This window comes from Carcharhinus amblyrhynchos, chromosome 4, assembly GCF_965287045.1.
Source record: "Carcharhinus amblyrhynchos chromosome 4, sCarAmb.v2.hapA, whole genome shotgun sequence".
Taxonomy (NCBI): domain Eukaryota; kingdom Metazoa; phylum Chordata; class Chondrichthyes; order Carcharhiniformes; family Carcharhinidae; genus Carcharhinus; species Carcharhinus amblyrhynchos.
In genome coordinates, this window is record NC_137327.1 from 84,747,419 (window position 1) to 84,763,222 (window position 15,804).

Sequence of the window (15,804 nt, forward strand, 5' to 3'; positions counted from 1 at the left end):
TCTGGTCTCGGGTCACTGTCTGTGTGGAGCTTGCACGTTCTCCCCGTGTCTGCATGGGTTTCCTCCAAGTGCTCCAGTTTCCTCCCACACTTCAAGGATGTGTGGGTTAGATTGAAAGGCCATGCTCAATTGTTCCTTGGTGTCAGTGGGACTAGTGGGGTAAATGCCTGGAGTTACGGGGGGTAGGGCCTGTGTGAGATTGTTGTTGGTGCAGGCTTAATGGGCCAAATGGCCTCCTTCTACACTGCAGGGATTCTATGATTCTATGACTTATTGCAGGTCAAGTAACAGAATAGAGGACAAACAGGATGGGAATATGGCACCAGTTTAAATGCTCATAATGATCATGATAAAAGATTACTGAAAAAATTAAGATGGGTCACTTGAGGCACTGGAGTCTGGCAGCATTTCCTTCAGAACCTTAATGAGAAAAGAGAAATTGTTAACTAATGCCTTTGTATCGCAAGACACAGAACCAAAGTGGATAAAGGATTTTAAAAAAAAACTTATCCATTCTATACTTCTGCAAACTCCAAAAGATCCATTAAAAAAGGATAGTTCAATTAAAAACCAGAGAGGCAACACCCTTAATCCAATCACCAAGCATGAATTGGATAGTTTTCATGATACAGTTGTGTATGATATTTTGAAGTCATTATTTAAAGATTGTGTCACGGTCAAAATTTATATATTTCTTTTTATTGTTCATGATCAATATATTTGTATGTGGGAGGGGGTTGTTTTCTTACTCATGAAATGATTGTCAGAGTTGAAATAAAATTCATAAAAAGTTTGCTGGTGAGGTTTAAAAAAGGTTATTTACTTCACACACTTGCACCAGATGTTTAAAACACAATATCTCATTCGCTCAATTTACAGACACTACCATACACACAAAGTTTAGATACAAATGAAGGTAAAACAATACAATTACAATTCATGCTTGTCTCAGTCTCTACTGCGGGAGGTTTGTAGTTTACTAGAGCAGTTGATGTTTCTGACTTTGAAAACACTTTATTCCTCTATATGACTTTTGAGGCAGTTTTCAAACTCCTCTAGCAATTTATTTATGCAAATAAATAAACATAAATTATCTATTTCTCTTAATCTGTCAAAGATGCAGTCATTTTTTAGGGCTTGCACCCACTAGTCAAAAGCTAACAGTTTAATTCTTAAAGTTAATTTATTAGTCACAAGTAAGGCTTACATTAATACTGCAATGAGGTTACTGTGAAATTCCCCTAGTTGCCTCATCCCGGCGCCTGTTCAGGTCAATGCACCTAGCCAGCCCGTCTTTCAGACTGTGGGAGGAAACTGAAGCACCTGGAGGAAAGCCACGCAGACACAGGAATTGAACCCAGGTCCCTGGCGCTGTGAGGCAGCAGTGCTAACCACTGTGCCGCCCACATTCTCTGAAATGTCACGAAAGTGTGCAAGGGTTTTTTATGAGAGTTCCAGAATTATATGATATGCCTGTGGTATGACTTCGTTAGCACAGAGACCAGCAGCCTGTTTCTGATTCATAACTGGCAGAATGCTCTGCAGTCAGCGTGGAATAAAAAACACAAACCTCTCCATCTAAAGCTATTGGGGAAAATTTTCCTGTCCCACCCACCATGGGAACTGTAGTGGGCAGAAGGCAAACCATGCAAAGGTCCATTGTACTCGGATGGGATTTTCCGGTTTTGGAGCGACGCAGTCGGAAAATCCAGCCACTGTAATAGAGTTACCAGTTTTTCAACAGCTATGAATTAAGTTTCTACATCCTCCTCTTCAAAGTGGGGACATATCAGGAATACTTTAACAAATCAAAACTTGTCACTGTATTTAAATTACCACTAGGTCTCTAGCTCTAGCTGCTACAATTTAAGTTCCCTATCTTTCTGTGCCCTCAATTCAAACTCCAATTTCTGCAGCTAAGAAGTTTTCGCTCACTCTCCTCCCTTTCTTTTGGGCTTCCTCTTCTTTCTCCTTTTCCTGGAACTTTAACTCTAGTCTCTACTCCTTGAGGTGAATTTTGGCTCGGGAAACCTGGCCTGTTTCTGTTCTCTATCTTCTATTTGTTCAAAATCTGGAATGAGGTTAAGATGTTCAGCAAGCCTCTTTGGTACCTCAGCTCTGTGCTTTAGTTTGTATGTTAAGTTCTACCAGTTCAACTATGTCTTTTGATTGTTTTATATGTTGCATACTGATTTTGGCCAAGTTAAGTCCCCCTTTTCCATAAAGACTTTCACATTGAAAGTAGCCATCTTTTCTCTTGTCAATACTCAGAAAGCTTATTGCTGCCATCCCTTTTGTTTCTTATTTGAACCATTTTTACTATGTTATTTTTCCCCTGCTACTTCCAATTCGTTTAAAGTCAGATTTGGTTCACTTGGAATGGATTTTTATCCCAGATGAGTCTCCAATTATTTCACAGACAAAAGTTATTGTTCCTTTTTGTTACGTATGACCAATATGTTTGTATGTGAATTATCACACACGTACCTTGGGTTTTTAAAATGCCATGCATAACTCGTTCAACTCACACACATAGACACATATGAAGCTAAAACAATTACAACTTATGATCATTTCCATCTCATTTGAGCCTAATCTGTACTTTCTTAGATGAGTTGCTGCCTTAGTTGAACTGAAGGTCTTGTAAAGCAGAGTATTTTAGAAAGCTGCAAGCCTTCTCATAGTTGAATTTCTGGGAGGTTGGTTGTAATGTAAACTCCAAGTTGGACCAAGTTGGGAGGGGGGTTCTTCTACTTTCAAGGTATTGCTGTTTATTCCCTTAGCTTCTGAGATGATTCATAGCTGGCTTTCTGATGAAGCTCTTCCTGCAGAACAGCTTCTCGCTGCTATTTTAAAAGCAGACAACAAAATGGCTTCCTCATCATGTAATATTTACAAGTTCAAAGCCCCTTTTCTTTCCAAAAAGAGATGATGTGTTAATTACATATCCTGCGCTGTCGTCTGACTCTTTGAAATTCACCCAGTCTAGTTTGGGTGAGGGAGCATTGTAGCACCACAGAGGACTAATGGAATCCATTCAGTTCATCTAACACACATTGGCTGAAATTTTCTTGTCTCGTCCACCATGGGAACTGTACTGGGCAAGACAGTAAATGGGGTTGGCCGTTTAAAAGACCGTTGAACTCATACATGAATTTCTGGTCTTAGGGCGTGCGCAGCCGGAGAATCCTGCCCATTGAGTTTTGATGTTTCCTTGGTCCATGGTGCAACAGAATTAAAAGGAATACTACAATTCTTTTGGAGATAGTCCACCCTTAAACAAAGGAATGTTGGAATTCCACAGATGACTGTGAAAGACCATATTTAATTAAATATTTACTTATTATGTAGAGCTTGAAATGCCAATGGTCACATGATTTGTAGAAACCATTTATTGGTCTCTGTATTCAAAATCTTATAGTATTGACTGAAGGCTTATAATGCACCAGAACATGGTAACTATCAAAAAGTCATATATATGTATTAAAGCATTGCATTCAGACCCATCGAATCTCACATATTCGGAATAAGACTCATTCACCTCCAGTTAAACATTTAGGAGAAGAAATTCGTTCAGGAGTAACTCATAAACAAATTACTCTCCCCGATTTCTTTACATATTTTTAAGCCTCAGTGCCTCAGGAGGCTTAGGTTCTCAGGATCGGTCACTGCTGACTCACTGCAAACTCACTGAAAAAGACCTCCTTCCTAGTTGGCTAGGTTGCATGCATGGCCTGTCGCCAACAATGCTGCCATCAGACTTTTAAATGGACCTACCTCATATTAAGTTGATCTTTCTCTACACCCTACTTATGGCTGTAACTACATTCTGCACCCTCTCCTTTCCTTCTCCATGTACGGTATGCTTTGTCAATGTAGTGCACAAGAAACTATACTTTTTATTGTATACTAATATGTGTGACAATAAATCAAATTTAAAAAGTGTCCATCAGCCCCTCACGCACCTGCTCCCATCCTGTGTATCCACCTCTTGTCAATTAGATAACTCACTTCTACGAGAAGTGAGTTATGTGATGGAGAGTGAGAGGTTCAAGGTGGTAATAAGATGAGAGGAGGTTGTTCAGATCGGGATGTGAAGAAGTGCCAGCAGTGTTTAAAACTGTATCTTGGAAAAGGTTTGTGGTTTGCCTCATTCTTTTTTATAATAAATCTCATCCCTTAAATTTCCATGATACTGACAACACTGGTTGTGCTCCACATCATAAATCAATGTAGCTATTCTTTTTATTAAAGTAGATACTTACATAACCCACAGACAAAAATGTAAGATTGATGGTCACATTCCAGCCATCATAGATATTAATCTTATAATTGTTAACTGAATTGACTGAACTTGGCACTTCATTATGCAGGCTGCACCAGTGGATCTAGCACAAGTATATTCATTTGAATGTTATTCCTCTTCCTTCTTCAAACAGGGCTAGTCCCATTTTTTTGAAATTCTCTCCATGTTGCTTAAGGTAATGGTTATTGCTGGAGAGGGTACTACTAACTCTATGGGGTCTCCCTCGTTATTCACATATGAGTCAGTGTTGATTGCTTTTTGGCCACAGACAGCATTAGTGTTAAGCATAAATTTGCCTTCATCCTCTGTCCGGACATGTGCATTTCAGTTGAGATGATTAAATCACAGGTGATGTCTCATGCACAGCAAGACTGAAGTGAAGTCAAAGCCAAGGTCACCACTGTTCAGGTTAGTTTTCCCTGTGGGTGACAGCACTAACTTAATGACAAGTTAATGGTGGCTCATCCCCCATTATTTTAAAACTCGGGCCGGATCTTGCTGGAAAAATAAAGGCATGTTAATGACAACAGCTCTTCTCAGAAAAGCTCAGCAGCACTTGGAAGGAGTAATTCGACAAGGAAGCATACTATGGAAGGTCTGACACTGAGAAGTTCTGAAGACCAAAGGGACTTTGGCGTGTTTGTCCATAGATCCCTGCAGGTGGAAAGGCAGGTTAATAGGATGGTGAGAAAGGCTTATGATGCACTCGCCTTTATCAATTGGGGTATAGATTGCAAAATCAGTGAGGTCATGATGAACTGTACAGAACTTTGCTGAGATCTTAACTGGAGTAGTGTGTGCAGTTCTGGTCGCCACATTATAGGAAGGACATGAACACACTGGAGGAAATGTCTGGGAGGGTAGTGAAGGTGGGATGCCTCACATCCTGTAAAAAGTACCTGTTTGAATATTTGGCACACCATAACAATTAAGACTATAGGCCAAGTGCTGGTAAGTGGGATCCGGTGAGCAGGTCATAGCTTTTCATGCATCAGTGCAGACTCGATGGGCCAAAAGGCCTCTTCTGCACTATAATATTCTGTGATTCCCCAGCCTCAAGGTGCAAGGAGTGGTGAGAAGACCTGATCTTGGAAAGCAGCCCCTTGGGTCTTTCACTCCTACCTGAAGGGCCAGCTGAGGAGCTACAGTGAGGTGATCTCTTCTAAGGACAGAAAGCAGGAGAGGAGGACATTTCCAAACAAACAGGTATTGGTGGCTGTGGACAAGGATGCCGTCAGCTTGAGTGCATTCCCTTCGATCTGGAGACCATATTGTAAGATAGCATGACACGTAAATGGTGGAACATTTTCAAATGCTAATCCTCACACGTGCAGCATTCTCCTGCACAGCACACCTCAGGATAACTTACCTTACAGTTTCACCCATTTCTCTCATTGCAGGCAGCTTCTCAAATTCTCATCTGAATAGCTTATGCTTACCTTCAGCCTGTTGCCCGCTTGAAAACCTCACAGTTACCCTCCACAAATGGTGTCTTTCTCAACTCTACAAAAACGCTATTATGAACGTTCAGACTTCCCTGCTTTCACTTGCAGCAGAGAGGCCCAGAGGCAGAGAACAGGCCTTTACCCACTGGGCCCTCCAGAGACCCAGAACTGCTCTCATTTTGCTTAATTTGTTCATGGGATGTGGGCATCACTGGCTAGGTCAGCACGTATTGCCCATACATCATTGCCCCTGAGAAGGAAGTGGTGAGAAATCTTCATGAGCATTTTAACCCAGTAGTAGTGAAGGAATGGCAATATATTTCCAAGTCAGGGTGGTGTCTGATTTGAGGGAAACTTGCTCCTCTTGTTCCCACGTCATGCTAGTGTCAAGCTTCTTCACTGTTGTTGGCGCTGCACCCGTCCAGGCAAATGCAAAGTATATCATCACACTTCTGACTTTTGCCATGTGGATGGTGGAAAGCATTTGGGAAGTCAGGGGGTGAGACGCTTATGACAGAATAACTACCTCTGGCCTGCTCATATAGTTACAATGCTTATGTCAACGGAGTCTCCGAAAAAGTTGATGGTGGGGGTGATTTACATTGTTGAATGTAAATGGGAGGCAACTAGATTTTATCTATTGGAAACAATCATTGCCTAACACTTGCGTAACATACTTACGTAATTTATTTCCTACTTATGCCCAAGCCTGAACGTTGTCCAGGCCTTGCTGTATGTCAGTCTGAACTGCTACATTACCTGGTACTATAAATAGAACTGAAAACTGCAATCATTAGCACACGTCCCCATTTCTGTTCTTATATGACCTTATGATGGATAGGAGGGTGATGAAGCAGCTGAAGATGGCTTTGGTTTACAAAATTTTCATGAGAATCTTTGGCAGTGATATCCCTGGGCTGTGATTATTGGCCTCCAATAACCATAGCCACCTTCCTACGCCTCCAAGCTCTGAAGGTTTTGCCCTTTGATTCTCATTGCCCCTCATTTTATTTGTATCAAGTACAGTCATTTTCAACTTACCTCTGGAATTCAATTCGTTTGTCATACTTGGACCAACATGACAATTGATCCTGCAGAATCCAAACAACCAAATGACACAAAGTAACATTAAATAAATTGTACTGATTTCTGCAACATACTTCACTTGGACTTCAGTGTGTGTCTCTTACAACCAGTAAAATTCTGCGAATTCAGTGAGCTTTTGTAAACCAGTTTTTCTCAAAAGCACCAGCGGCCCAAAGGTTATCAAATAAACCCAACTGGCTACCAGTCCAAAATAAGACCAATGGGTCAGAATCTCCAACTTCACCCATAGATGGGATTCTCCAGTCCCGCTGCAGCGAATGGTGATTTGGCTGAGCACCAATTTCTCTGCTTTCACTGGCAGCAGTGGTGGGGCGTGAACAGTCAGACAATTCCAGCCATCTAATTTTAAATTTGTGTTTTGGCCAACACAATTGTAGTAACGTGCAATGAAAATATTCCAAAGATCATATCACTAACGTCAAAAATAAAGATAGCTTAAAAATCTATTGTTTCTTCTCGGAGGAAGACAATTTAACTAGAAATCCTTGCTGAGTATTTGCGGCTTTATAGAATGTTGGTTGATGTATTGCCATTAAACATTAAAAATAAAACACTTCAGATGCTCGACTTGTGGATAGCAAAGCCATTCAGATTAAAAAGGTCGTAAATTCATAGAATCAATACAGTGCAGAAGGAGGCCATCTGGTTCATCAAGCCTGCACCGACAACAATCCCACCCAGGCCCTATCCCCGTAACCCTATGTATTTTCCTTCCTAATCCCCCAGTGCTAAGGGGGCAATCTACCTAACCTGCACATCTTTGGAGTGTGGGAGGAAACCCTCACAGACATGGGGAGAACGTCAAACTCCACACAGTCACCCAAGGCCAGAATTGAACCCACGTCCCTGGCGCTGTGAGGTAGCAGTGCCAACCACTGTGCCATCGTGCCACCCCCTGTTCTTTCCCAGTTTGCTGAATTAAAGCTAACAACAATAACTTACATTTATACAGCACCTCTAATGTCGTAAAACCTCCCAGGTGTATCACAGGCACATTACCAAACACAACTTGACATAAAAGTGCTCAAGGAGATATTAGGACAAACCGCTTGGCTGAAGAGATTAGTTTTGAAGAACCATATAAGAGGAAGAGGCAGAGATGTTTAGGGAGGGAATTCCAGAGCTTAGGAACTTGGCAGCTGATGGTATGGCCACCAATGGTGGAGCGATGAAAATCAAGGTTGGACAAGAGGCTGGAATTAGAAGAGCACAGAGATTCCAGCATTGCAAGCGCCATCAACGGAAGCAGTAATGGAGTGCTGTGAATGTCATCAGTATTCCTGTGTTAAATAGGGTAGTCAGCCTGAGTTCTCAATCACTTTCCAGTCACAACCGGCTGGAAATAAATATTTGCAAATTATATCTTTGTGGTCAAACAGTCTACCAAGGATCAATGGGAGAGGTTTTCAACTTACTAACTGGACATAAAGCTGGTCATCCATTGTAGAAGATGTCTGATTAAATCAATCAAAATTAAACAAGACACTTTCTACAATAGACATCCGAATAACAACATCATACAGAAAAGGAATCTACCCCAGTGTATAGGTGAATGCATGGAGAAAGAATATTAGCATAAGATACTAGCAGATGATCAAGCTCATTGAACTGTAACCTAGCAACAGATAGTGCCATCAGGAACGGAGGAGTGCTGGTTAGGAAACTGTCAGGGAAAAAAATAGAAAAATGTTTTTTTCCCTTCACAGTTTTGATTTAATTCTTAATGCAAATACTGTGTTGCTGTATCAAATTCATCTCTATTAGTGTATTGGAATCACTCACCCATAAATAGGTTCATAATTCGTCTGAAACAATAAATAGCAAAATTTTAGATCTGTAAATTAGTCATTTGGACAATCATATTACCAAACACTAATCTCTACCTTCACATATTTTCACTTGTCTTTTGGCCTTGTTGAAAAGAATCATTTTTTTTAAGTTAGTCCAGACCTTACATAAGACTGAAGGTTATGTGTTTGAGTCCCAAACTCGGTTACCTTTTATTTCTGGCAGTTCTATACTAACTTGCTGGACAGAACACTTCGAGGAAAGGGGAAAAAAAATCCTACTATGGGGAGAGGGCAAATGGACACAACAGTGCGCGGGTCGATCTATCGACCGACAACAAAAATTAATTTCAAAGCTGCTGGAAGGGGAAATTTATAGCCCGCTTGCCGCACCCACCGATCTCTAATCAGATGAGTGGGGCGAGCTGCCCGAGGGGGAGAAGTGATGCTGGGGTGGGAATAAAAATAAGAATTCCACACCTCCTTCCTCAGCAAATACATCAAATGCTGTCAATATAATCTTTGCACTGAGAGAATCCAAATCACTTATTTTGTCATGATGGACAAAGATTCTATTGGTACAAAATTTCAAAGCAATAATTCTGACGTAGAATTTCCCATCATGACACGAGGAAAGTCTGCAAGATTGGACGAGATTTGTTTAGCTAAAACACCCTTCTATCGGCAACCCTACATGCACATCCTATTCATATTCCCGTACTCAATGAGCTTATCTTTCATCTTAGTTAGAGGATAGCAGGGCACAGGGGCCTGCCTTTTGCTTCTTGACATCTCTTTCACAGCTCCCATGAATCACAACTGATCCTCCTCCTTGCTCTGACTAGATGGTATTTTTAAACGCGTCTCAAGTCCCCTCAGTCACAGAGATCCCAGTAATAGCCCTGAAGGCGAATTGTGTTATGTAGCGCTTGCTAATATTGGGGAGGAACATTGTGCATAGAAGTGTGTGATCAAAAGCCTGCACGCAATGTGCCACCTCTTATGCAGTTTAAACATTATGATATGACAAACAGTGTTTGAATGTTCTAAGTGTGCAAGCTTGCCGGATTTGCAGCTCAAACATTAAAAATGGCTGAAGGAAAATGCAGATCATTATATATTCGACTAGAATAATTTAGTCAAAATACATAGGAATCGGCACAAACAGTGTCTAATTATTTTTCTCCTTCATGGTTTGTAAAATGACTAAAGCCAGATTAACAAAGCTGTGTCATGTTGTTTTTACAGAAATAGCAACAAATCAAAAACATTTTGATTAACACTGCAATAAGAGATTTGCCTCGGGGTTTGACTTAATCTGCAATAGGCTTGTTAACCCTCTCGGAGCTGAAACATTAGCTCTACACCCATTCAGCAGAAGGCCAGCATTTGTAATTTCAGAGTACAAGCCGATTCACAACAGAAACAAATCTGCCATATTGTGCATAACAAACTCCTCACTTCCCTCGCAGATAACAGTCTGTTTCAAAAATCTACAAAAAACATGCCATCCCTCGCAATTAATCATCCTGTTCAAAAGGCCAACGATCCAGCAGAAAAACCGTCTCTGTAAATGGTATTGTAAATTTCACACAAGATCTTTCTTGGGAATGACTTATAATTTTTGCTTTTGCATGTGTAAATGCCAAAATTAATAATCCTCCAGCCACAACTGTTCAGAAACTACACACACTTACACAAGCCTTCAGCGATACACAAACCATCAATAATTACTTGCTGGAAATTTCTACAGAGCACAGCTCCCAGTGCTAGGAAAATGCACAAAAAAGCTTTTCTTTTTTTTAAAAAAAGCACACAAGATCTGTCCAACAAATAGCTACACTTACAGGCATATTAAAGACAAGACACGACAAAAGATTAGGTAGATAATATACCAACGTCATTCATATCACTGCAGGGCCATACTGTAGCTGTCCCTCTGAAGCGCTGTGTCACTCAATACCTCAAGAGTCATCCATTAACGTGTGCCGAGCAGGAACATTAAAATTACATTCACTAGCACCAACACTACAATAATGGCAAATACAACAATGGTCTGTATATCCAAGGTCATGGTGCAATGCAGGAGACTGTAGTACTCAAGATGCGGATCTGGCAGACTCTGTGAAGTCAACCTGGGCTCTGAACTAAAATTGTCCAGCAGATCCACCATGCCAGATGAGATTTCTTCTTCCCCCTTCTAATTCATTCCATTCCAGCTGATTGCAGCATCAGTCTCAAGTGCTTCACTTGCACTAATTTCCTTGCAAAAACCCATTCGGCGGAGATTACACGTCACTCTGCATGTAGATAAGAAAAGAGAGAGTGCCAGTTTCCGAATAACAGCCCCGTGAGCAGTATCTCACAGTGTGAGGCAACAGCTGAGGCGGGCGTCGCATGCTAATCACTCAGTGACCAAGCAAGCAGGGATGCAGCTGCCAATCATACAAGAATGCTAATATCATGAATATTTAGTTGTCACCTATCAAACAACATTAGGGGAGGGGACGAAGGAGGGCGGTTGATGGTAATGTTTAACAGTAATGGCAAATGGGGGGGGGATGCAAAGTATCTTTAGAAAGATAGCAGATAAATGTCACTAGAATATTTCAGTTTGTTTCCTTGTTTCCAGGATGTTGAACAACCGTGTTAACACTTTGAATGCAGTGATCTTGTGAAAAATGTACTGTCAGAACATTACACCTCTGCCAACTATAATTTCTTTTGACAAACCATCAGCACGGCTGTTTTTTTTTCTCTTGCTGCACAAGCTTGATAACTCTTGTGATAACCTAATTAGTAAAGCAGCCTGTCTCTGAGTCAAACAGACCAGAAGGTCCCAAGTTTGATTCAGGGTCCGCACTCATTTTTCTGACCTCAGCTGGGGCTGCAGACATAAAACTATAATTGGCTCCAGCACCTTCAGGCGAGTGAACAGAAGGCATTCAGTCAGGGGTTCACACACCTGGACCAGAATTCTTCCAAAAATGTAAGTATCAAATTTGTGTGAAAATAAGAGTAATTCACATTGTTTTTTTCAGTGGGAGTTCAGAGAATAATTCCCCACACTTTGTGCACCACAGAGGCCACCAGCATGAATATCACTAAAAACTAGGGATGGAGCCTATTCCTGCTAGGAAGACTGAAATCAGTGTGCTGAACGGGTTACTGAATATGTGTTGATCTGTCAATACCGAGATTGGTGTGTATGCATTGGCCCAGGACTGATGGCCTCCCGATTGCTGGCCAATTCAATCGCTGGCTAGTCCTGCAACCCCCACAATACTGGCTCGTCGGCCCCCCCACAGCCCGATCACTGGCCCCCCAACCATTCCCAGGCCCAGTCCTGAACCCCCACTTCCCAGCCTGCCATGATCTCTAGCACCCGTGCCCCCACGATTCCCCCTGACAGTTACCCACCCCACACTGACCCACCCCAGCAGGCTGAACCCCCCCCAACCCCACCCCCACACTTACCCAAGCATGGCCCGATCACTGGCCTCTGTCCTTCCCTCACTGATTACTAAGGCAGAGTGGAAGCAGGACCCCCACCCTCACGCCACCAATTGCCCCTAAACCCTGCCCCAAAAGGCCCTGCCCCATTCGCCCCTAATATGCCCTGCCCCCTTGGCACTGCCCTATGCTCCATGGGTAATGCCAAGGTGCCCCCTGGGCATTGGCACTTTGCCCCTTGGATAGTGCTGATGGCACAGGCTGGCAAAGCAAGGGTGTCAATTCCCAGGGGCAACCCCCATCAACTAAACCTCAGGGTGGACTCTGATTGCTCCCCCTTCACTCCAGCAGGGTCGGGTCACTAGTTCCCCATTAGTGGAGAGTTACTCTAACCTCTGCTGGGGTGAACCACTCCATGGGGAGGGGAGGGGAGGAGAGGAGAGGGGAGGAGAGATGCTGGTGGGCCCAGAGGTTTCAGTCCTGGGCCCACTAATCATATTGAAATCACATTCAAATGACCATTTAAATTGTCTTTGCGCCTTCCCGCTGAGTTCCGGCACAGAGCAAATGCCATCGGAAATGTGGCACTGGAAGACACTAGCAGAGAGCGAATGCATGCGCTAAATCTGCGAATTAGCCAATGTGACAATCTACCAGCCTGCTGCGCTGATGGGAGGAAGAATAACAGCTCTGATGTTTGTCCAGTCACTCCTGCAGGGAAGTACGTGGGGAGGAAACAATTGGTGAGGTAGGAATGGGATTGGTGATGATGCCCATTTGCAATGACAAAGCTCATTGACATTCAGGGCCCTATTTTACCACTTTGATTCTAAGTGCTGGACAGACTTGAAACTGGGAGTGTTTCAGATTTGACTTTTAGGCCTGTTCTCAGGTACCCCGATATGCAGTCTGCCTGAAAAATATCAGTGATTCTGAATAGTGCTGCACAAGCCTGTGGGTGGAGCTTAACGCACCCGAAACCCTGCAGCTCTGATTGGCGCCTCCAACTGCGCATGCGCTTAGAAAAGATAAAATGCGGCTCCCCTGCCACATCCTTCCCAAGCCGGATAATGCCTTCCCCGGCCCCCACAGACATTGCCCCACACCCACAACATTACTGACCCCCTTCTCCCCTCCAATCCTCCTGCCACCCAGACCAATTGCGGGCCTCTCCCCCCTTCCCCTTCACTGATCTCAGGCAGAGTGGCAGTGGACTCCACCCTTCCCCCTCACTGATCACAGGCAGAGTGCCAGCGGATCCCCACATACCCCACCCCACCCCCAATTTCAAGCAGAGAGCCATCGGACCTACCTTCCCCCACCGCCCACTGATCTCAAGCAGTGAGCCATCAGATACTCAGTACTTACGTCGTCACTAGCTAGAGCGCCCGAATTGGACTTTTGTAGCGCTTGTCTGCCTCACACAGAGTCTGGTTGGGTGAACATAGTGATAAAGGGGGAAGTGCTGTTAAGGTTGAGTGTGCAGCCATTTTCAGGCCTTGGTAAAGGGAGAAATGACGTGGAAGTGGACATGGATTACGCTACTCATCTCATGCCCAACTTTACCAAGTTTTCATGGCCGAAAACGGGTGCAACTTGATGGTAAAATCGGGCCCTCAGTCTGTAATCATGCCTGAAGAGAGGCCATTGGATGAGGTAATGGTAAGTAACTGACACATGAGGAAATAATGCTCAATGAGAAAGTGTGCTTTCAGAGGAGGGGGGAAACAAATAAAACAAAATGAAGAAAATGAAGTACGGACTCTTACAACTAATTTTACTTTAAGCAAAGCATGAGTGAAACTCATATGGGGCAAATTCTCAGGTGAATTCTAACTTGTGTATAGAAAATCAAAATATTCTCAACTACTATTCCATTTTTAGCACTAACGTTTCATTCTCACGTCAACAAAATAAGTGAGAATATTTTACTGAAACCATACAAAGGTTAAGGAATAAACCTATTCTCACTAATGTGAGTCTAAAGATTGTATGTGAGAAGACAATTCCACTGTGGGAAGTGTTACAACTCTCCTCACCTGACATCTACACGGATGCACTTTCTAGAATCTAATTGGACAGTGATTCCTTACTGATATTCACTGTCCTTAGGGCAAGGACATTAGCGTGCACATGTTGACTCTCAAGACGTGCTGCCTGAGAGGAAATCAACTCTGTCAGTATGGAGAGACTTTGGAAGGTGTTCTCTCGTGACTCCAATCACAAAACCATCATTGGTGCGACTTTCCCATTCTGTTATTCTGCTGTTTTATTAAGATATTTTTCATCCTAGTTTTATGAGAGTGGAAAGAGATTTGTACTTGTGGCGACTCAAGTGCTACAGTGAAGACTATTAAAGAGAATAAAGAGTAGCCCACACTGCTTTTATTATTATTGGATTGAGAGATAAGTTCAAATTTGACAGACGGTAGAGTCAAGCCAAATTATACCTTTCTCTCTGGTGACAAAATAGATACTTAATACAGAGACCTGTTATCATGATTACTTAGCTACACAACATCAGCTCATTTACGTAGTACCTTGAATACAATAAAACATCCCTAAGCATTTCACAAGACCACTATATAAAAAAGTATGACACCAAGCCACACAGAAAGTGATAACCTTTGTCAAAGATGTAAGTTTTAAGGAGTGTCTTAAAGGAGGAAAGTGAGGTATAGAGACAGAGAGATATAGGAAGGGAATTCCAGAGTTTTGGGTTTCTTTGAATCATAAAATCCCTACAATGCAGGGACTATTCAGTCCGTCGAGCTTGTATCGACAACAATTAAGCTAGGTCCTATCCCTCTAATGCCATGTATTTACCCTTCTAATCTCCATGACACTAAAGGGCAATTTATCATGGCCAATCAACATAACCTGCACATCTTTGGAGTGTGGGAGGAAACCGGAGCTCCCGAAGGAAATCCATGCAACATAGGGAGAATGTACACATCCCACAGTCACTCGAGGCCGGGATTGAACCTGGATCTCTGGCGCTGTGAGGCAACAATGCTAACCACTGTTCCACCATAAAACTATGCCACACTTGTTGCCCAGCCAACAGAAATCATGCCCACCAATGGGAGGTACAAAAGGCCAGAATGAGATGAGTATGGATATGTATAGAGAAAATAATAGGATGTGTGTGTGCACACGTATGTCTGTATGTTTACATAGACCAGGTAAGAGCAAAAGACCATAAGAAATAGGTGAGGCCCCTCAAATCTGCTCCACCTTTTATTAAGGGTGGCATGGTAGCACAATGGTTAGTACTGCTACCTCACAGCTCCAGAGACCCGTGTCTGCATGGGTTTCCTACGGGTGTTCCATTTTCCTTCAACAGTCCAAAAATGTGCAGATTAGGTGGATTGGCCATGCTAAATTGTCCTTTAGTGTCACAGGATATGTGAGTTAGGTGGATTAGCCCTGGGAAATGTATGGAGTTACAGGGATATGATTGGGAAAGAGGGCCTGGGTGAGATACTAGCCTGAATTTTACCCACCACAGGAACTGGAGTGGACAAGGGGCAGACAATGGAAAGATCTGTCGACCTCGGGCATGATTTTACAGTTGTGGAATGAGTGAGGCTGTAAAATCCTGCCCACTCTGTCAGAGTCAGTGCATACTCAATGGGCTGATTGGCCTCTTCTGCACTGTAGGGATTCTAAGATCAAGGTTGATCTCAGACTTGGACATATTCAA

The 15,804-nt window shown here is 42.8% G+C and overlaps 1 protein-coding gene across 3 annotated transcripts in view; it reads right to left on the reverse strand.

The window, feature by feature from the left end:
- The window catches only part of arhgef9a (Cdc42 guanine nucleotide exchange factor (GEF) 9a), a 292,494-nt gene that overhangs the window by 185,901 nt on the left and 90,789 nt on the right, over positions 1-15,804 (reverse strand). The window contains exon 1 of one of the 3 annotated variants that reach the window (XM_080187431.1): positions 10,545-10,635. The exons of 1 other annotated variant lie outside the window; for it this stretch is intronic. In XM_080187431.1, coding sequence (XP_080043557.1) covers positions 10,545-10,553 — 9 coding nt within the window. In that variant the 5' untranslated portion in view covers positions 10,554-10,635. Of the gene's footprint in view, positions 1-10,540; positions 10,636-15,804 lie in introns of those variants that run through there. One more of the 3 variants, XM_080187432.1, reaches the window with a different exon arrangement.